The following is a 23,809-nucleotide window of genomic DNA, read 5'->3' on the forward strand; positions in this document are numbered from 1 at the left end:
GAGCTGGGGCTGGGCTCCTGCCCCTGCTTCTTATCCCCTACTCTACCCCATCCTGGGAGGATGGAGCCTCACTTCATGCAAATATTGCTCCCCACTACAGCTCTCTGACCCCAGTGTCGAGGGCCCCTGTTGGCAAATGGTGGGACAGTGTGTGCCTTGGCTGTGTGGTTACTCCACTGGGCATAGCCAGGAAGCAGCTGCTACTATGGTAGACATCAATGAACACACAGAGACACCTGCCAACTCTGGATGTGGTTGTGTGGGGTCTGGGCTGTGACCACCCCCCATGATTCAGACATGGTAATCCCACAGTGCCCCCTGCTGGAACCAACATCCAAAGCCACCTAATGTCATTGAGGACACACCAAGGATAGGTAGAGCCTCCAGAAGGTAACTGCATTTCCCATCTGCCCCCAGGCCATCATCCCCTTAAGCTGGGTCCTCACCTCTACACAGTAACTAAGAACAGCACACTCAGTCCTTGGTCTGGAGTCACAATGAAGTCATTGCTCCAGTGTCCCCTATGAGCTGCATAAAACATGGTCTCCTAGAGATGGAAGGTGTTTCGGGGCTGCCACAATTGAGAAGGTGGGAAATTTGCTCCAGAAGCTGCTTCTAGCCACTTAAAGAGGACACTACCTCCTCTCCCACACTGAGGTTTCCTGGAGCCAATACAGAAAAGCATTCTGAGATCCCCTTTGGAGTCGCTTCCCCAATTTCAGTCTTGGGCCAGACTTATTAACCGACACACTGAAATCTCTCCATATTTTGTCATTTGTACAAAGTTCCTGCCCGAATTAGTTAAAGATGTTGCTGAGTCGCCTTCTGACTCCTGAGGCTGTTGCTACCAGCACTGGTGGACTCACCTAGTGACCCCAGTCACTGGCAGAACCTCTGATGGGATCTCAGTATCTTCTGGAGTCACATGATTACCTGGGCACTCCCATCTCAGAATGGTCACTCATCTGAGGCCAGATAAAATAAATACATATGAAAAAGAGGCACCGTGATCTCAAGGACACATGGTACCTGGGAAGGAGCAATTGTGAAATAGCCTCTCCGTACCTGGGAGCTCAGAGTAAAGGTCCTCACTCTAAGCTGCCAAGAACGCTGCCTTTTGTAGCTAAAGGCCATCTCCACCTGGGGGGTGGTCAATACTAAAATGAGCTTTACCTTGCTGACCTCAGGGTAGAGTGAAAGACAGACCCTCTGAGGGGCAAAGGCTTTCAGGTAGGTGTGGTCCTAATCTCTACTGAGAGTCTGATCTCTAATGCACCTTTGGGGCTGGCTCTGAGAAACCAGCCAGAGTTCCTGAGTGTGTGTGGGGGGGATAATTATTTTCTCACAATATATATAGGTCTATAGGTATATGTTTATATGGATGCAAAATTTATACACACACACACACACACACACATATATGGATGCAAAATTCTTTAAGTTCTTTGCTTCTCTGCTAGGAGGTGGGAAACATATTTCTTCATTTATCATCTGGAGTTGTGATTGGTCATTACACTGGTCAGAGTTTCTCCATCTTCAAATTGCCTGTCTTTAACATCTTGTCACTGCATAAATGCTTCTCTTGGTTCTGTTCACTTCACTCTGCATCAGTCCATACAAATCTTCCTTGCAAGATTTCTCTGAAATTCCCCCCATTCATTAGTTCTTAGAGCACAATAGTATTCCATCACATTTATATACCATCACTTGTTTCTCCATTCTCCCAGGCAATGGGAACTCCCTCAGATTCTGAGTCATTACAGCTGTAAGTGTTATTTAGAATTTGTTTTGCTTAGGACGAATACTGCCTTTAATCTATACCTCCTCTCATCTTCCCTTCTCTCCTTTTCCTTCTATTTCTCTTTTGAAGTAAATGTATTTCTTTCCCCAACCATGTCTGTTAATATCTTTGCTTCTTTGACCAGGTCAGGTCAGGATGAGGTCAAGTGAATAGACTTATACTTCAACACTCTGATTATACGAGACAATTTTCCTTAACCTTTCTTTCCCTTCTTCCCTAGTGTGTTCTTCTTTCCTCCTCTTTTCATTCTTCTTTCAAGATCTTCATGACCTATGAGAAACATTCTCAGGCTCTCTGTCTAATTAGACTCCCTCTTTGATCCCTAATGAAAACAGGGTTTGGAGAGGACACATGTATGTCTCATTTCCCCAAGTTAGAACATAAGTAGTTTATTCTTGTTTAATCCCTTTATTTCATTAGTTCACTTACATTCATCTTTCTATGTTTCTCTTAAGTTCTATGTTTGAAGTTGAAAGTTTCAATGTAGCTGTGGTCTTCTCCTCAGGAATGCTTGAAAGTCCTCTATTTCATTAGTATCCTATTTTTGTCTCCATGATATTATAATCAGTTTTCCTGGGTAAGTTATTCTCAGCTGCAGAGTTATAGCCTTTGTCTTCTAGAATAATGAATTCCAAATTCTCCACAACTTTATATCATTGGCTGCTAAATCCTTTGTGATCTTGACTATGGCTCCTTATATATATATATATATATATATATATATATATATATATATATATATATATATATATATATATTTTACTTTTTCAATATGGAAGTATATTCTTTTTAAAAGTATTTTGTTATTTTCCAGTTACATATAAGGATAGTTTTCAACATTTGTTTTCACAGGATTTTTAGTTCCAATTTTTTTTCCTCCCACCCTCCCTTCCCTCCCTCCTCCCCAAGACAGAAAGCAGCGATATAGGTTGTATATGTACAATCACATTAAACATATTTCTACATTAGTCATCTTGTGAAAGAAGAATCAGAAAACAAGGAAAACACCTCAAAAAAGAAGGAAAAAAACAGTCCAAAAGTAGAAACAGTATGGTTCAATCTGCATTCATAATTCACAATTCTTTTTCCTGGATCTTGAGAACATTTTCTATCATGAGACTGTTTTGGATCATTGCAATGATGAGAAGAGCCAAGTCTATCCCTATTGTTCATCACACCATGTTGCTGTTACTGTGTACAATGTTCTCCTGGTTCTGCTCCTCTCAGTCAGCATCAGATCATTTAAGTCCTTCCAGGTTTCTCTGAACTCTTCCTGCTCATCATTTCTTATAGCACAATAGTATTCCATTATATCCATACACCACAACTTGTTTAGCCATTCCCCAATTGATGGGCATTCCCTCGATTTCCAATTCTTTGCCACCACAAAGAGAGCTTCTATAAATATTTTTGTACATGTGGGTCCTTTTCCCTCTTCTATGATGTCTTTGGGATACAGACCTAGCAGTGGTACCACTAGGTCAAAGGATATGAACAGTCCCATGGCCCTTTGGGCATAGTTTCAAATTGCTCTCCAGAATGGTTGGATCAGTTTACAGCTCCACCAGCAACGCATGAGTGTTCCAATTTTTCCACAGCTTCTCCAACATTTATTATTTTCCTTTTTTTGTAATATTAGCCAATCTGATAGGTGTCCTCCTTAGATCTTGATTGCTTTCCTGTTGGCTTCTGGCAATATTTTTTTTTCTGTAAGCTGAAATCTCTGGATTTTAGCTAAGATGTTAGTGGGGATTATCACTTGGGGGTTTCTTTTAAAAACTTTTTTTTTAGTGAGGCAATTGGGGTTAAGTGACTTGCCCAGGGTCACACAGCTAGTAAGTGTTAAGTGTCTGAGGCTGGATTGGAACTCAGGTACTCCTGACTCCAGGGCCAGTGCTCTATCCACTGGGCCACCTAGCTGCCCCTGGGTGTTTCTTTCAGGAGCTGATTGGTGCATTCTTTCTACTTCCACTTTGGCCTATTGTTCTCAAAGGTCTAGACAGCTTTCTTTTAAAATTCTTGAAATAAAATAGCTAAGTTCTTTTTCTGGTCTTGGCTTTCAGGTAGCAGAATGATTCTTAATTTTCTACCCTCAATCGTTCTTCTTAATCAGTTGTTTTGCTATAAGATGCCATAAATTTTCTTCAGAAACCAGAAAAAAGATGCAAGGGAAATCGTTTCAGCAATGTTATAAGGTAAGAGCATCAGTGAAGTGTAAAATGGATGTTTGATTATTTTAAGTTAAAATTGTTCTTGAATAAATAAAACCTATGTAGCCAAGAATAGAAGGAATGCAGAAAATTTGGAGGAAAGTTCATGGACAACCTCTCAGAGAGGATGCGATTGCATTGGAATATTGCTGTGGTGTAGGAGATGATGAGCTGGTTGACTTGGAAAGGCACAGAAAGACTTGGACAGATGATGAGTGGAAAGAAGCATAGTGTGGTCTTCCGTGTGTGTATCAATGGCTGTGTATCTATAAATATATCCATGTTTAATTGCAGCCTTCTTTAGGGTATGGGGGGAGGGTGGGAGAAAAATAATGAAGTGAAAAGTACACAGCAGAGAGCAAAAGAAAACCAAGAAGGAAGCACAGAAATGCTGCACAGATTTGAAAGCAATGGGTAGGATTTATTACATAGGTTTTCCCAGAAGATATTTCACATTGCCCTCTATTTTTTATTCATTTGGATTTGCTTTATTGTGTCTTGGCTTCTCATAAAGTCACTAGCTTCCATTTGTTCAATCCTAATTTTTAGGCAATTATTTTCATCAGAGAGCTTTTGTACCTTCTTTTCCATTCAGTCAATTTGGCTTTTCAAGATGTTGACCTTTTTCTCGTGTCTTTCCTGCATCCCCCTCATTTCTCTTTCCATTTTTTCCTCTTCCTCTCTAACTCTATCTTCAAAGTCCTTTTTGAGCACCTCTATGCCCTGAGACCAATTCATATTTTTCTTGGAAGCTTTAGATATAGGAGCCCTGATGCTGACATCTTCCTCTGAGGGTGCCCCTTGGTCTTCCTTGTCACTGAAGAAACTTTCTATGGTCTTCACCTTTCTCTGTCGGCTCATCTTGCCTTTCTTTTACTTGGCTTTTAGCTCCTTAAAGTGGGGCACTGTTTCCAGGCTGCAGTATCCCAAGCTTAAGAAGTCCCAGGTGGTATGATTTAAGGAGGATCAGGTTCTTCACTCACCTGATCTGTTCCCTGTTCTGTAGATGACCCCAGGCCAACTTGCTAATCAACCAGCTTTGTGTGTTGTGATTGTCACCTCTGAGGAGCCTGTGCCCCTCCCCCACCTGGGCCACTGCTACTCAAGCCTACCCCCTGGTTCCCAGCAGGGGTGAAAAACCCAAATTCTTGCGCAGCACCAGCAGAGACCCTTGTAATATACCCCCTGCCCAGGGCTCAGCCCACTCACCAGACTGTAAGCTTAGTTCCAGACAACACTGGTGCTTCAGCTGATTCAGAGGCTCTGGGGGTCTCCTCTGGTGAGGCCTTCCTGGGACTGGATCTGTGTCAGGGTGACTGTGGGGTTGGGCTCTGCTCCTGTATCAGCACAGCAGCTCCCTCCTTCCGACCTTCCAAGCCGTTCTTGGTTAGAAGATGATTTCAACACATTCTTCTGTGGGTTTTGCTGCTCCAGGTCTTGTCCTATGGCATTATTTGGATGTTTTTTAGAGCAACCTCAGACAAGACTCTAGGGGCTGAGGTTTGGTCTGAGTGAAGTGTAGACACCTCCAAGCTGACCTTTTTTGTGTCTAATAGTAGGCATTCAAAGGAATACCCATCCACCGGGTATGGCTAAACAAGCTCTGCTCTATGATGGGAGTGGAATATTATTGTGCTGTATGAAATAACAAAAAATGCAGATTGACCTTTCTGATTAGCTAGGGGAAGAAACACACCTAGATGGCTGTAATTTGTCATCAACACCAGCCCCCAAGTCATGTCAATCAATGGAGCTGAATGATGCTAACCTATGATCTTAGATCAACATGTGGGTGACCTGTCAAGGCATTGGGGGCAGCCACTGGAGACAGTCCATGTTATTCCCCGGTAGGTTTCTGAGAGAGAAGGGGCATCCTGCCCTAGTCTTGAGGAACAAAAGGGGGGAATGTGGTAAAAAGTTTTAACAGTCGGTTAGATAATGGAGAGACGCCAGTTTTTTTTAGGACCACCCTTTTGGGGAGGAGACCAACAGCATGAGCTATGCACACCAGTCTGCCTGCGAAGCAGGCCAGATTGCCTGCTCAGCACTCGACTTCCGGGGTGCGAGCTTAAAAGGCAAGGAGAGAACGGAAGTGGGGCCTTTTTTCCTGCTCCGCTGGTCTCCTGGCTGCACTGCACAGACAGACACAGACTGGAGTTTGACTCCACCCGACTCTCGGTTAACAGCACGCGCTTGACTCGGTCTCTCGCCCCAAAGGTGGCCTTCCGCTTTTGGTGAGTTTTATACAGAATATAGACTAAGCCTAGACTTAAGACGATTTGTATTATATTTCTACTTTCCTATCCTTCTAATCAACATCACCTTGTGACTACCATACAATAAAAGGTCTATCTAGAAAACCAGAAGCTTCTTCCATTTACGAGTCTGGGAGATAAATTAAGGGAAAGGTTAAGTAGGGTAGATTTATGATCTAATATCCAATTTTAGTCTCACAGTTGTGAGCCCTGAACATCTTGTAAGGAACCATAAGGCCTGAAGTTTGAAGTCTTTGCACTTGACAAAAACCAGAAGTTTCAATTTAATTCAACAAGCATTTATTAAGAACATACTAAAAACAAAAAGAATGTAGTCTTTGTTGGGCACTGTTTCAGGCACTGGGTGAACAGACAAAAATGATCAGTCCTCAAGGAGCTGATCTTTTACTGCACTGAGTAAAACATAATCTAAAGTGATATATTCATTATTTACAAATATATTTGTCCAGCTTTCCAATGATTAGAAAGATGAAATACACGACTGATAAAGGATCACCTAAGAAAAAGAGCAAAAAAAAAAAGGAAGATCATAGATGGAAAGATGGGAAGATCTTTATGTCTAACCCCCTTCATTTTACAGGGGAAGGGGAAATGCCTACAATCTGCCAGGCACTTTACAAATGTTATCTCATTTTATTCTCACAAAAGCCCTGTGAAATAAATACTATTGTGATCTTCAGTTTACAGTTGAGCCTGGGTCTGGAGTCAGAAAGACTCATAGAGTTCAAATCTAGCCTCAGATACTTAAGAAGCCATGTGGCCCTGGGCAAGTCATTCCTCCCTTTACTTCATTTTCCTCATCTGCAGATGAGCTGGAGAAGGAAATGGCAAATTACTCCAGTATCTTTGCCATGAAAACCCCAAATGGAGTCCTGAAGAGTTGGACGTGACTGAAATGACTGAATGACAAAAACAAAACAAGAAAAAGTCAACAGTGGCCTAGGTGGCCTTATTAATATCTAAGTAACTAATATCTTATTATCAAAAATCTGTACTACCTGGGACCTGGCACAATGAGTCATCCACTTTGTAGGATCTGTTTTAATCACCTCAGCCAAGGCCATTAGATGTTAAAGCATTGAGCTGGCAACTGAGTTTGGATGGCCCACTTCTTCTCTGTATCTATACCAACCATACAGTATTCGACTGTTACTGAATTCAGTGATCACTTGTTAATTTTTGAATGTTTATTGTATCTTAGGTACTACTGATGATTAAATAATGAAATAAAAATTCATATTCCTTTTTCACTTAAATTTTTTTTTAATTATAGGTCACAAAATATTTTTATACAATAATAACCTATGATACACATTGGATGGAATTTCTATCAAAGTTACAAAGGTCACTTCAAGTGTAGCAAAAGATTTAGGAGGATACTTAAGTAATCAGAAGAGAGCACACCAAATCAGTTGGTCATGTGAGAAAATAATTATTCATAATGAATTTCTCGGAGAAACCCAGACATATGAGTGTTAGCTGCTCTCCCCCACCCCTAAACCAACCTGGGATAAGACTTCAGCTTAACAAAAGGAATGCAGATTGACCTTTCTGATGAGCTAGGGGAAGAAAGGAACCTAGCTGGTTGTAATTTGTTGTCTAGACCACCCTACAAGTCATGTCAATCAATGGAGCTGAATGACTCTAACCAATTATCTTACATAAATGTGTTGTGACTCGCCTCTACCAAAAAGAGGATAAAAATTCCGGGGGACACGAGGTGCTCTCTCTGCCTGTCTGTCACATTCTCTCTCTCTCTCTCTCTCTCTCTCTCTCTCTCTCTCTCTCTCTCTCTCTCTCTCTCCCTCTCTCTCTCTCTCTCTCTCTCTTTCTAACTCTCTGTCTCTGCCCCATTGCTGCTTCTCTTCGAGCAGGGTATGTAATGGTTTAGGCATGTAAATCATGGGAAGTCAAGGAGACACATGTGCAATACTTTATTAATATGTGATATGAATTAATAATAAATGCTTCCTGCCAAACTGGTGCAATAGACATTCATTTCTAAGTAGCAGTATTTTAGGAATCCCAGCCTAGTCCCAAAATAATTTGTAAAACACAGTCATTACACATGTTTGTATTACATGACAAAAAAGGTGGTTTTTGTCTTTTTTTTTAAATGTTGGGGCAGCTAGGTGGTGCAGTGGATAAAGCACCAGCCCTGGATTCAGGAGGGCCTGAGTTCAAATCCAGCCTCAAACACTTAACAATTACTAGCTATAACCCTGGATGAGACACTTAACCCCAATTGCCTCACCAAAAAAAAATCTTAATAGTATTTTATTTTTTCCAGTTCCATGTAAAGATACTTTTCCACATTTGTTTTTATAAGATTTTGGGCCCCATATTGCTCTGCCTCCATCCCTTCCAAACCTACTCCCCAAGACAGAAAGCAATCTGATTGAGGTACCATCTGTACAACCATATTAAACAATGATGCACTTTAGTCATGTTGCAAAAGGAGATTCAGAAGAAAAGGCAAAACCTCAAATGCGAAGCAAAAACCCAACAACAAATGAAGAAATGGGGTTCAATGGGCATTCAGAGGCTACAGTTCTTTTTTCTGCATGTGGAGAGCATTTTCCAGTAAGAGTCCTAGGGAACTAGGGATCTTGTCTACCGCTGTGAAGAGCTACGTCTATCACAGTTGATCATGGCACAATGCCACTGCGACTGTGCACAATGTTCTTCTGATTCAGTGTACGTCACTCAACATCAGTCCACTGAAGTCTTTGCAGAGGCGTTATTTTCATATTCAAATACCACTGGCTTTTCCATTTCTGGGGCACCAAATAGTCCACCAGTTACTCTCTTGTGGCAAAACGGCCTGAAAATTCTTTGCTTCCCAAGAAGAGTGCATGGGCGTGTGATTTCCATTTCATAATGAATGGAATAACAGCATGGTCTCCTAAAAAGATTGCTGTCCTTGAGGAATGGGGTGGACACCAGGGAGTCTGGTCCTTGGGCCACCAAGTATCTGTAAAGCACCAAGCTATCCTCTGAGGACAGCTGGGCCACAATCTCTGATCTTGCAGGTGGGCTCAGCAAGGAACATTTTTAGTCACAGGAGGGAAGAAGTTAATTGTTGCTAACTCCTCATTCCCAGCTTCTAACCAATCACGTTAATGCCTCAGCTATGTAACCAGTCATGTTGTCCTTAACCCCATGATATCACCCACCCTATAATCAATTGGATTATCTCCTCAGCTACCCTGTTCTGTTCTTTGTTCTATGCTTATGAAAAGGAAATCGCATCTTCATTTTGTGCTCTGTGGCTAAACAAGGCAGCCATTGACCCATTCTATTGGCAGATAGAGCCCCTGTAAATCAAATGTTATCTTGCTTGGAGAAGTTGTGCCTCAGGCTTTATTTATTGAATTTCACTTATGGCAGTTTCTGTGCATCACATCAATCTCTGGCATCGGTCTTCTGCATTACACTGTATAATGCTTAGAAACCAAACACACGTAAGGATTGGACAGTGATGACTGTCTCATGTCTTTGATGCCTCTTGCTGCTCAGGACATTTGAGGCATTCACTTAATCAGAACTAAAAAGTAAATTTCAAGGTGAAAATTCCAAAGAAGCAAGGTTAAAGCCTGAAATGTCTAGGCCTCCTTCCACACACACATAATTAGTCCCTTAACTCTCTTCTTCCACTGACTCAAACCAAATTAAGTACCAAAAACATATACAGAAAGATGCTATCTGTACCCACAGAAAGAACTGATGAACAGAAGTATGAATAGGACAATTTTACATCTTTATCTATATCTATGTCCATATCTACATCACCTCTGTTTCTGTCTCTCTCTGTCTCTCAGTCTCTATCTATGTATATACATACACATACATACCTATTTGCGTCTAACGGTAACCATCTCTGGGGGGGTAAGGGAGGGAAGGAAAAAAATCACATGATAATTTTTGTACATGTGAAAAGAATGGTCACTTGTACATAGTAGATGGTCAGCTTCATTTGCAATCCTCTTTCTTGTACATATTATAGAACTTTGTTTTATTGAATAAATTAAAAATAAGATAAATTTTCAAAAAATTAGATAATAGTCCATTCTGGAGTTTTCACCAGAATCAACATAAAGCTTAATTGACTCTACTTTAAAAACTCAGTTAAACAAACCTATCTATAATCATATGAAAAAAAATCGTCTAGATCACTATTGATCAGAGAAATACAAATTAAAACAACTCTGAGGTATCACCTCACACCTATCAGAATGGCAAATATAACCAAAATGGAAAACATTTGATGTTGGAGGGGATATGGGAAAGCTGGGATGCTAATCCACTGTTGGTGGAGTTGTGAAAATATCCGACCATTCTTTTTTTTTTTTTTTTTTTTTTTTTTTTTTTGCGGGGCAGTGGGGTTTAAGTGAGTTGCCCAGGGTCACACAGCTAGTAAGTGTCAAGTGTCTGAGGCCGGATTTGAACTCAGGTACTCCTGAATCCATGGCTGGTACTGTATCCACTGCGCCACCTAGCTGCCCCCAAGATCCAACCATTCTTGAGAGCAATTTGGAACTATGCCCATGGGGTTATAAAACTGTGCAAACCCTATGATACAGCAATTCTACTCCTAGGTTTATATCCCAAAGATATCCCCAAAAAGAGAAAAAGACCTATTTGTACAAAAATATTTATACCAGCTCTTTTTGTGGTGGATAACAATTGAAAATCAAAGGATGCCCATCAATTGGGGAATGGTTAAAAAAACTATCATATAAGAAATGACAAGAAGGATGACTTTAGAATGGCCTGGAGAGACATGCATGAAATGATGTAAACTGAAGTGAGCAGAACCAAGAGAACATTGTGCACAGAGACAGCAATACTGTTTGATGAGGAACTGTGAATGACTTGACTATTCTCAACAATACAATGATCCATGACAAATCCCAAAGGACTATTGATGAAATATACTATCTACCTCCAAAGAAAAAACTAATATTGATGGAATAGACTGAAGCATGCTATTTTTCACTTTCTTTCATTTTTGTCTTTTAATCAAGTTTTCTTGTACAAAATGACAAATATGATAATAATTTGTATAATCATACATGTATACTAGGTGGCGCAGTGGATAAAGCACCGGCCCTGGATTCAGGAGTTCCTGAGTTCAAATCCAGCTTCAGACACTTGACACTTACTAGCTATGTGACCCTGGGCAAGTCACTTAACCCCCATCGCCCCGCAAAAAAAAAAAATCATACATGTATAACCCAGACCTGATTGTTTGCTATCTCAGGAAGGGGGGAAGGGAGGGAGGGAAAGAGGGATAAAAATTGGAACCAAAACCTATAAATAAAAATGTTTATTATAAAGAACTTGATTAAAAGCTCATGTAAAGGAAATATGTTCTGTGCCATTCTCTGGGAATGAGAATATGTTTCAAGGCTCTCCCCTCTTTAATTGCTAGTGCATTGATTCCCTAGCCCACAGAGACCTGCTGATGACACTAGACAAACTCTATTGCTGTGCCTGAGATGAGAATGGAGACTTCAGAATGAATTGAGCTGGAAGGTTTCAGAAACTGTGTAGAAAGAAGTGTAAGAGTTACTGTCCAGGCCATCTTAGGTCCAATCACTGGAGGCTGCCCTCTCAGGACTGACTTGGGAAATATATGCAAGCCAAGTCAAAAATCATGGAAGTCAACGGAAAGCCATCCATGACCTAACCTAAGCAAGAAGCTGGGCATCCCAGAGATGGTGGGTAACTTCCACATGTGGGACTTTTCTGGGCCAGAGAAAGTTTTTGTCCCAGTTCCTCATCTGAGCCAATTACTGTGAGGCTGGTTACCACTGTTGTACCATAGCATACAGTAATAATCAGCCTCATCCTCAGGCTGGGCCCCCTTGATGGTGAGGGCAGCTTTGTCCCCAAGCAGGGACCCTGAGAACCGGGCAGGGACACCTGATACAAGATTGTTGGTATTATAGATGAGTGGCCTCGGAGTCTGGCCAGATTTCTGCTGGAACCAGTAGGGATAGTGCCCAGAGGTGACCGCCCCTGTGCTGGAGCTGCAGGTCAGGGTGACTGTTCCTCCCGGGATCACAGTCAGAGATGGCTCCTGAGTCACCACAGCCTGAGAACTGACCCCTGAAACCAACAGGACAGACACAAATGTCAGTAATGGGGAGAGGGGCATCGCTGCCAAGGCTCCTTATTTCATGCCCAGCTCTCCCCTCCACACCCCATGAGCACAGGGATTCCCTCCTCCCAACCTTGGCAGACTGTGAGCACCCAGAGGAGAAAAGGAGTTGGGTCCATGGTGTAGATCCTCTGCTCCCTGAGGCCCCAGAGCTGGGGCTGGGCTCCTGCCCCTGCTTCTTATCCCCTACTCCACCCCATCCTGGGAGGATGGAGTCTCCCTTCATGCAAATATTGCTGCCAGCTATAGTTCTCTGACCCCAGTGTTGAGGGTCCCTGTTGGCAAATGGTGGGACAGCGTGTGGCTTGGCTGTGTGGTTACTCCTCTGGGCATAGCCAGGAAGCAGCTGCCACCATGGTAGATGTCAATGAACACACAGAGACACCTGCCAACTCTGGATATGGTTGCGTGGGCTCTGGGCTCTGACCACCCACCATGACTCATGCATGGTAGTCCCACAGTGCCCCCTGCTGGAGCCAATGCCCAAAGCCACCTAATGTCATTGAGGACAGAAGGTAACTGCATTTCCCATTCACCTGCCCAGGGTCACACAGCTAGTAAAGAAAGGTCGAATTTGCACTCAGGTCCTCCCATCTTCAGGGCCAGAGTTCTCTCCACTGTGCCACCTAGCTGCCCCACAATGACCATGCTAGGTAAGAGGCCTTAGAGTTAGAAGGGACTTTTTGCTACACTAATGAAGAACGTGGGCCATTGAGAATGCAGATCATAACATCTGGAGCTGCTCCCAAAGCTATGGACAGGGTGCCAGCCACACTCCCATCATGAGCTGCCTGGACATTGAAGGAAAGTATCAGTAGTGACACTGTTCTCTGATTTGTCATTTCTAGTTTACTAAAAATGATTTTATTTAATTTATACCTAATTTCCTTTCCAAACATTTCTACTTTGGGGAGAGAGGGAGAGACGTACAATCTAGAACTATCTGCCACGCCCTCCAACAGGTCTTGAGGGATTTTTTTTTTTCAATTTTGAACAAGAAAAAGCTCAAAGTATGTAAATTACATTCTGGGAAGAGCTGACAAACCTAATCATTACTTCATCCCCTCCTGCACTAATGCTGAAGTAAACAATGACACTTCCTGCCCTCAAAAGAGATCAATTGCCCTTCTCGGTGGGGAAAGGTGGGTAAAAGCAGATACTTCACGTGGCTGAGGAGGGAAGGGATCAGTTACCTTGTGTTAAAGTTTGGGTACAGCCTTCAGTACACTTAATCAAGGAAGGCCTTTATATTGCAGAATTATTACTCATGTTTCCAAGGCTCTTTTCCTGAGACTCTGGAAAGAATTGTAGAGAAAAGCATTTTTCTTAGCATTTAGTGTTTTACCCAAAAAAGGTTTTTAAGATCCTTTAACATATATAACGTATACACGAGTAAGGATAGAATGGCCTTCTGGACTGCCGTTTGCCTAACTTGTTTGATTCAATTATTGACCTAAGGATTTGGGCAGGAGGAAAAGGCCATCCATGCCTCAGTGGTCTGATGACCTGGGGAGGGGCAGGGGAGCTTTCCTTGTTTGTGGTCATCACTGTCCTTTGAGAAGATTCGCTTGAGTCTGTATCATTTGTACTTGATCTGATTTACAACCAAGTGATTTTGTCCTGTAACTAAGTCATGGTTTCTTGTCACTCAGCAGAATTCAGAACCTCAGCTGGCCTGGAATGAGTTAAGTTTAGAAAACTAGTTCTCTGGTAAATCACTATTCTATTCTTGCCTCAAAAAAGATTGCTGTCCTTGAGGAATGGGGTGGATACCAGGGAGTCTGGTCCTTGTGCCACCAAGTATCTGTAAAGCACCAAGCTGTCCTCCAATGACATCTAGGCCACAATCTCTGATCTTGCAGGTGGGCTCAACAAAGAACAATTTTAGTTACAGGAGGGAAGAAGTAAATTGTTGCTAACCCCTCATTCCCAGCTTCTAACCAATCACGTTAATGCCTCAGCTATGCAAGCAGTCATGTTGTCCTTAACCCCATGGTATCACCCACCCTATAATCAATTGGATTATCTCCTCAGCTACCCTGTTCTGTTCTTTGTTCTGTGCTTGTCAAAAGGACATCACATCTTCATTTTGTGCTCTTTGGCTAAACAAGGCAGCCATTGACCCATTTTATTGACAGATAGATCCCCTGCAAATCAAATGTTATCTTGCCTTCTTCTTAGCGCCATCGACTTCTGCTGCACTATGAGAGCCTTGTGGAGAAAGAAGTGAATGCATAGTCTGAAAGGCAAGAGGAGAAAGATGAGGCAGAAGTCTGAGTAATCAGACCATGCTGAGCACCGAGGCTATAGGAACAGAGATGGAATGACACTTGCTGACATTCTCAGGAAGGCAGAAATCATCTGGAAACTTCACTCTCCCTACAAAGCACTGTGCTGCTAGCTCTACCATCTCACCACCATTTGACACCTCCCTGACGAAAGGACATGCCACCTCTTAATGCAGATTCCACCTACCTACTTCTTGATTTTGTGCCATGGGACTCCTATCATTCCGGATTGATTGTTAGTTGTGGCTTAGTGTAGCACACCTGTACAATAAATCCTTGTTACTTGTTTGAAAGAACTGTTATCTTGCTTGGAGAAGTTGTGCCTCTGCTTTTATTTATTGAATTTCACTCTTGGTAGTTTCTGTACATCATAGCAATCTCTGGCATTGGTCTTATCCATTATACTGTTTAATGCTTAGAAACCAAATGCACCTAAGGATTGGGCAGTAATACTGTCTCTTGCTGCTCAGGACATTTGAGGCATTCACTTAATCAGAACTAAAAAGTAAAGTTCAAGGTTAGAATTCCAAAGAAGCAAGCTCAGTCTGAAATGTCTAGGCCTCCCTCCAAACACACATAACTAGTCCCTTAAATCTCTTTTTCCACTGACTCAAGCCAAATTAAGTGCCAAAAACATATAAAGGAAGATCCAGTCTGCATCCACAGAAAGAACAGATGAACAGAAGTATGCATAGTACAATTTTATCTATATTCATATCCATATCCATAGCAATACCATCTCTGTCTCTTTCTGTCTCTCTATCTTTCTCTGTGTGCGTCTCTCTCTCTGTCTCTCTCTCTATCTGTCTATCTACCTACCTATATATCTATCTATGTATATACACACACACATACATACCTAGTTGTGTCTAATGGTAGCCATCTCTTGGGGGGAGTTAAGGGAGAGAGGGAAAAAAAGTGAAAAAAGTCACATGATAATTTTTGTACATGTGAAAAGAATAGCCACTTGTACAAAGTAGATGTACAGTTTCACTAGCAATTGTCTTCTTATGTACATATTAGGAACTTTTATCAAATAAATTAAAAATAAAATTTTTTTAAGTAAATAATAGCCTTTTCTGGAGTTATCACCAGAATCAAAATAAATCTTAATAGACTCTACTTTAAAAACTCAATTAAACAAATCTATCTATAATAACATGAAAAAATGCTCTAGATCACTATTGATCAGGGAAATGCAAATTAAAACACTTCTAAGGTATCACCTCAGACCTACCAGAGTGGCAAATATAACAAAAATAGAAAATATTGGGTGTTGGAGATGTGGGAAAGCAGGGATGCTAATCCACTGTTGGTGGAGTTGTGAAAAGTTCCAACCATTCTGGAGAGCAATTTGGAACTATGCCTAAAGGGCCATAGAATTGTGTGTAACCTTTGATCCAGCAATACCACTTCTAGGTTTATATCCCAAAAGCATCCCCCCAAAAGAGGAAAAGATCTATTTGTACAAAAATATGTATGGCAGCTCTTTTTGTGGTGGCTAAGAATTGGAAACCAAAGGAATACCCACCAATTGTAGAATGGCTAAACAAACTGTGGTATATGATGGTGATGGAATATTATTGTGCTATAAGAAATGACAAGCAGGATGACTTCAGAAAGGCCTGGAAAGACTCATATGAAATGATGTAGAGTGAAGTGAGCAGAACCAAGAGAACATTGTGCACAGAGACAGCAATAATGTTTGATATAAAACTGTGAATGGCTTGACTATTCTCAACAATACAATGATCCAAGACAATCCCAAAGGACCACTGATGAAACAGACTATCCACCTCCAAAGAAAGAACTGATATTGATGGAACACAGACTGAAGCATGAGATTTTTTACTTTCTTTCATTTTTTCCCCTTTAATCAAGTTTTCTTATACAAAGTGACAAATATCATCATGTTTTATGTAATCATACATGTAGAACCCATATCGGATTGTTTTCCACCTCAGGAAGGGGGAAGGGGAGGAAGGGAAAGAGGGACAAAAATTGGTACCCAAAACTATAAATGAAATTCGTTATTATAAAAAACTCAAATAAAAAGTCATGTAAAGGAAATCTGTATAATTGTGCCCTTCTCTGGGAAAGAGGATATGCTTGAAGGCTCATCCCCTCTTTAATTGCTGGTGCATTGATTCATGAGCTCTCAGAGACCTGGTGATGACACTAGACAAACTCCATTGCTGTGCCTGGGATGAGAATGGAGACCTCAGAATGTATTGAACTGGAAGGTTTCAAAAACTGTATCTGTAAGAGTTACTGTCTCCATCATCTTACATCCAATCTCTGGTGGGCTCCCTCTAGAACTGACCTGGCAAATGTATGCAGGCCAGGTCAAAGGACATGGAAGTGAATGTAGAGACATCTATGGCTTAACCTAGGCAAGAAGCTGGGTATTTCAGAGATAGTAGGTAACCTTCACATCTGGTACTTGTCTGGGCCAGAGAAAGTTTTGTCCCAGTTTCTCATCTGAGCCAATTACTGTGAGGCTGGTTACCACTGCTGTACCATAGAACACAGTAATAGTTAGCCTCGTCCTCAGGCTGGGCCCCCTTGATGGTGAGGACAGCTTTGTCCCCAAGCAGGGACCCTGCGAACCAGGCAGGGACACCTGATACAAGATTGTTGGTATTATAGATGAGTGGCCTCGGAGTCTGGCCAGATTTCTGCTGGAACCAGTAGGGATAGTGCCCAGAGGTGACCGCCCCTGTGCTGGAGCTGCAGGTCAGGGTGACTGTTCCTCCTGAGATCACAGTCAGAGATGGCTCTGGGCAAGTCACTTAACCCCCATTGCCCTGCAAAAAAAAAAAAAAAAACTGAGAGTGAAAACGGAAGTTCGCTCTCTGTCTCGTTCACACTAACAGTGACAGCATGTTTTGGTGGTCAGCTCTGGTTCTCGGCCTGCCAGGCAGTTTTGGGATCCGGTGAGTTTTATAAAAGAATATAGACTAAGCATAGATCTAAGACTATTCATTTGTATTTCTACTTTCCTATTTCCCTAATCGGTATCACCTGTTTGTTGTCTGAACAATAAAGGCCAATCCCTCATGATTGAAGCTCAGAGGCTTCTTAGTGGTCTGGGAGATATATAGGGGAAAAGTTAAAGGGGGAGTTTAATGCTCATATATCCAATTTGAAATCTCACATGGGAAAATTCCTTGAGGCCTAAAATGGAAACCCTGAAATGAGTGAGCAGTTCTAATCCCTGGATAGTTACATGGGCCCAGCTGGAGAAACCTCTCTGAATTAGAATGAAAGTCTAGTTTGGGTTGTAAGGTCTTGTGCCCGGGCAAAAATTTAATGATTTTTTTAGAGATAATTCTTTTTAAGTTCTCCAGGAAAGATGGTATTCTGAAATTCAAAAGTATTCTAAATCATCCCATTTGACCACAACCTCATTGACATGAGATTTGGTAGTATTTCTGTTCAAATTTCTCTTGCAACTGGTCAAATTCCCTAATATTTAAGCTTGTCCACCTTCTGTCTTCCTCACACTGGACACCACTAACCAGGAAGTTGGGTCCTGGTGAAGTAGGCATAGAAAAAGTCTGAGGCTTTTTTCATCTCCTACTCTATTTCACCTCATGCATGTTTCTCCTTCTATTTTCCCCTTTTATACCTTTAAGTTCTAGAGAGCTCAAATCATCTTGGGAGAAAGTTCTAGCTAAAGGAGAAAGATTTTCATTTGTAGTTTATTGCCCTTCTATAGAGAGAAAAGGGGTGGAGGAGAGATATGTTGTGGGATTAGAAACAACACTATATGGCCACTGATCAGAATTGATTTGGCCTTTCAGGATCCAATAAGACTAGTTTTATCTGGATTTTGTAAGAGAAAGAGAGTGAAAGTGTGGGAGAGACAGAGACACAGAGAAAGAAACAGAGACAGAGACAGAGGCAGATAGAGAGATAGGCAAACACACACAGAGACAGAGACAGACAGATGGACAGATGGATGCAGACAGAGAGAGAAAGCATTTATTAAGTGCCTATTATGTGCCAGAAACTCTTTTACCTACTGGGGAACCAAGAACAAGCAAGCAAGGATGTCCCTAACCCCAGGGGCCTTATTTTCATAGGATCATACCTTTAGAGTTGGAAGGGAACTAAGTCCCTTCATTGACAGATGAGAAACTGGACAGTGATTAAGGGACTTGCCAAGGGTCACACATCACTAAATTTACAAAGACACTTAATCCATTTCTTTCTGACTCTAATTCTGATTTCCTAACCACTGGCCAGTGGTGTCAAATTTAAATAGAAAGGAATCCCTGCAGGTCTCTTATTGTCCTTGAAAATCACAAATTAACATCTATATTGTATTGAATTTTATTCCTTTTTTTAAGGATATTTACCACTTATATTTTGATTTAATTCAGGAGTCTGGGAGTTTGATAGCTTTGCACTTACATAACCTTAGTGCCTACAGTTTGTGATAAAAGAATTATTGTGATTTGGGGGATGCCATCTTGGCTAAAATTAGAAAGCCTCGGGTGTGCCCCGGTATGCACAGTAAACCCGAGCACTGGCTCCCTCCACCCAAGCCCGGGTATGCAAGGAAAACTCATGTCCTGACTGACTTTGGATGCCACCCCTAGGGGTGCCAGCAAATTAGCTTGGGGTGTGTGGGTGGTTGGCCTGGGTTTCCTGTGAGAGAAGGGTTTTTTATTCTGGAGAGTAGAGATGAGGAGGTGGGAGGAGACGAGAAGAGAGAGAGAGGGGAGCTCATGGCGGCAGCCGAGAGAGCTAAATGCGGACATGCAGGGGATAGAGTTAAAGGGAAGAAGTTGAGTCTGGGGGACGAGTTTGCAGGTCATATGCCCTGCTTTTCTTTGTCCTTATTTCTAGATTTGTTCTCATCAATAAACCCTGTTCTTTTGTTTATCTGAAAAGAGGCTTTTAATCTCATTTCTTATCAGTCTGGGAGGAACAGTTGGGAAGGGGGCAGCTCTTCCCATATTAAATTTGGCCCTTACAGATTGGTAGCCTGTGCAGGGCTTAACGAACCTGGGGGATCTTTTAAAAAAACCCTTACAGTGAACAGTATAGCCAGAATTGCCATAGTGAACATGAATAAGGATGAGCCTGCAAGGTCAGGTAAATGGGACATCAGGTCTCACAAGTAGAAGAGGACTCAGAGCTGCCATAGCCTGGGAAGATGGGAAAGTTCACCTGCAGAAGTTGTTAGCAATGAGTCAGAAGGGGGGACTAGGCTCACTCCCATCAGGCACCAATGACAGAAACCCTTCCCAAGGAAAGAATAAAGTTGACATTATAGAAAGATGGAAATTGGGTATGGACAGACAAAGTAAGTGCTTTCTGAAGATGGGGAGACATGGGTATGATTTTAGGTAGTAGAAAAGCCACTAGGAAACTAAAAGAAGTTAGAGACTGGGGGTGTCAGAGGGGCCACCTGTTTTACCTTGGCAAGGAGAGGGGCCATCTTATGGGAGATAGAGCTGAAGGTGGAGATAGTGACAACAGGAATCTGGGAGGTACAAATTGAGTTGATGAGAATCAGGGTAAGCTCTCAACAAATGACTTCATTTTTTCAGTGAAGTTTTGATTCAAAATTCTTAGCTGAGAGGGCATGGGCCTGAGGAGGAATGGAATACTTGAGCAGAAAGGAAGTTTAGAACAGCTCCTGTGGTGGGTAAGATTTCGAATTGTTTAGGAAAGAATAGGGTGATTGGTTTGCTGCAGTGAAGATCCAGTTGAGATTAAATAGCAACATTTTAAAGTGAACCCAGGCAGCAGTTTCATGATTTGATCTATCTTCATTCAGTACCATTTTGGGAAGACTAAATGGGAAGGATAATCCAAAGCTGAGGTTTGGCTAGTTTTGTATGGAAATGGGACAAAGGGCCAAGGTTATCAAGATTCACTGACTGGGAGCAGCTGGGTGGCACAGTGGGTAGAGCACTGCCCCTGGAGTCAGGAGGACCTGAGTTCAAATCCAGGCTCAGACACTTTACACTTAACTAGCTGTGTGACCCTGGGCAAGTCACTTAACCCCCATTGCCTTACCGAAAAAGACAAAAAGAAAAAAACAAGAGTCACTGACTGATGTCCTAGAGCTGAATAGGTTCACAAAGGAGTTGAGATGGGGAAAGGAGACATCACAGGGATAATGATCTTGAAGAGAATAAAGTTGTAGAGATGGAGCTCTCAAGCCCTATTTTCAATAGTCCATTCTGCATTTGGTATTTAAACTATGTTTTCTTGGTTCCTTAATAAATATGATTTTATTCCATTACAATCTGAAAAGGATAAATTAAATATTTTTGCTTTTCTACTTTTAACTATAAAATTTTTATTTACTAAAATATGGTCAATCTATCTGAAGAACCATCAGCCGCTTAGAAAGAGGTACATTCCTTTCTATTTCCATTCAATTCTCTCCATATTTCTATCATATATAGTTTATCTAAAATTTGAATCATGGCCTCACCTTCTTTTTTGTTTATTGTTGGGTTAGATATCTCTAGTTCTGAGAGAGAAAGATTAAAGTTCCCTACTCTTATAGAACTACTATGCACTGCCACCTATAATGCTTTTAACGTTTCTTTTTAAAATTTACATGCTAGGGGCAGCTAGGTGCCTCAGTGAATAGGGTACTGGATCTGGAGTCAGGAGGACCTGAGTTCGATACCAACTCAGACACTTGACATTGACTAGTTGTGGAACCCAAGGGAAGTCATTAACACTAATTGTCTCACCCCCCCCAAATAAATAAACATAAAAATAAAATTTACATGCTATAGTATTTAGCACATATAGATTCAGTATTGATATTGCTTCATTATCTATGGTACATTTTATCAAAATGGAGTTACCCTGTTTATCTCTTTTAATTAAATCTGTTTTAGCTATAACTTTGTCTGTGATCATAATTGCTACCCCTGCCTTTTTTGCACCAGCTGAAGCATAATATATTCTCCAACCCTCCATCTTAACTGAGTATCTCTCACCATTAAATGTGTGTCTTGTAAACAACATACTGGGCATTCTTATTTTTAATCCATTCTGCTATTTCTTTCCATTTCATGGATGAATTCACCCCATTCACATTCAAAATTATAAATGCTATTTGTGAATTTCCCTTCATCTCATTTTTATCCATGATTTTCCTTCTCAGCCTCGCTTCTTATGCTATCCCTGTTACTTTATCTTCACCCCTTATTCCTTCTTTTACACAACATCCCTGATAATGACCCGAAAATTCGTTCCCTCATCTCCTCACACCTATCACCAAATATTAGTCTATACACCCTTCTAAAAGTCATTCACCCCACCCATCACCCAATTTTCACACCTTTATAGAAGTTCAGGACACTTCTAATCCTCTTCAGATGTACACTTTTGTTGTTCAGCCCAGATGAAAGTAAGGTTCTAACATTACCAGCCCTCCACCCCTAACTGCTTCCTCTGATTTGGTCCTTCCTTTCATGCACCCTTTTTATGAGATAATTTCCCCTTTTAATCTATTTCTACCCAATTTTGTTTTGTAGAATCACCTCATCATACACAACTCAGCCCTGACCTTCCTTTCAAACCACTTTAGTGAAGACAGTTTGAGAAATCATATTACTAATAATAACTACCAATAATTCCTAATATGAATAACATCTTCATGTATCACAAGTAGACAGTGTGACATTAATCAGTGCTTTATACTTAGGCTTTAAGGATTTCCTTATGCTTCTCCTGGACCTTTCATGTTCAATGAAAAAAACTCCTTGGAGATTTAAAAATCTAATCTTAAAAAATGAGGGGGTTAAAGGACAAATCACAGAAACCCAATCAATAATTTTATTCAAGAAAATCACAATGAGCCAACTTATCAAAACTTATGGGCTACAGGAAAAGCAGTAATGAGAAGAAATTTTATATCTCCAAATGCTTACACCAATAAAATAGTGAAACAGAAGACTAATGAATTGGGTATGCAATTGTTAAAAACTAGAAAAAGAACAAATTAGAAACCCCCAATAAAAAATTAAATTGGCAATCTTAAAAATTAAAAGTAATATTAATAAAATTGAGGGTAAAAACAATTTAATTAATAAATAAGGAGTTGGTATTATGAAAAACCAAAGTAGATAAAAAATTGGTTATTAGATTTAAAAATGAAAGAAAAAACCCAATCATTAGGATAAAAAATGAGAAGGGTGAATATGCCATTAACAAAGAATAATTAAAGCAATTATAAGGAGTTGTTTTGCCCAATTATATGCCATTAAAGCAAAATGGAGAAGTATTTACAAAAAGGTCAAGTGTCTAAATTACCAGAAGAGGCAATAAATTATCTAAATAGAACTATTTTAGAAGAAGAAATTGAACAATCCATAAGTAAGCTTCCTAAGAGGACAGCCCTAGAACCAGATGCATTAACAAGTGAATTCTATCACCATGTAAAGACAAACTAATTATGATATTAAATAAATTATCTGGAATAATAGGCAAACAAAGGATTCTATGAAACTTCTTTTATGAAACAAATACTATATTGAGAATCAGGAAGAGTAAAAACAGAAAAAGGAAATTTACACAATAATTTCATAAATTAATGCGGATGCAAAAATTCTCTAAAAATGCTAGCTAAAAGGTTACAATAATAAATTACAAGCATTATACATTAAAATCAAGTGGGGGGGGGCGGTTAGGTGGCGCAGTGGATAGAGCACCGGCCCTGGAGTCAGGAGTACCTGAGTTCAAATCTGGCCTCAGACACTTAATACTTACTAGCTGTGTGACCCTGGGCAAGTCACTTAACCCCCAATTGCCTCACTAAAAAATTTTTTTTAAAAATAAAAATAAAATTTAAAAAATCAAGTGGGATTTATTCCAGGAATATAAGGATGGTTTAACACAAGGAAAATTATATGCACAATTGATTACATCAATAATAACAATTTTTAAAAGAATATAATTATGTCAATACATGCAGAAAAGGCTTTTTGGTAAAGTTCAAAAATCATTTCTATTAAAAACAATGGAGAGTGTTGATATAAATGGATTTTCCCTTCATAAAAAGCATATAACTAAAACTATCAGCA

At 40.8% G+C, this 23,809-nt stretch overlaps 1 gene segment (V, D, J or C); it reads right to left on the reverse strand.

Moving 5' to 3' along the window:
• Positions 1–12,069: 12,069 nt before the first annotated feature.
• LOC122748481 lies at positions 12,070–12,591 on the reverse strand. The segment is given in 2 exon segments: positions 12,070–12,401; positions 12,527–12,591. Coding segments are annotated over 2 exon segments (378 nt in total).
• Positions 12,592–23,809: the final 11,218 nt, after the last annotated feature.

Source organism: Dromiciops gliroides, chromosome 3 (genome assembly GCF_019393635.1).
Source record: "Dromiciops gliroides isolate mDroGli1 chromosome 3, mDroGli1.pri, whole genome shotgun sequence".
NCBI lineage: Eukaryota > Metazoa > Chordata > Mammalia > Microbiotheria > Microbiotheriidae > Dromiciops > Dromiciops gliroides.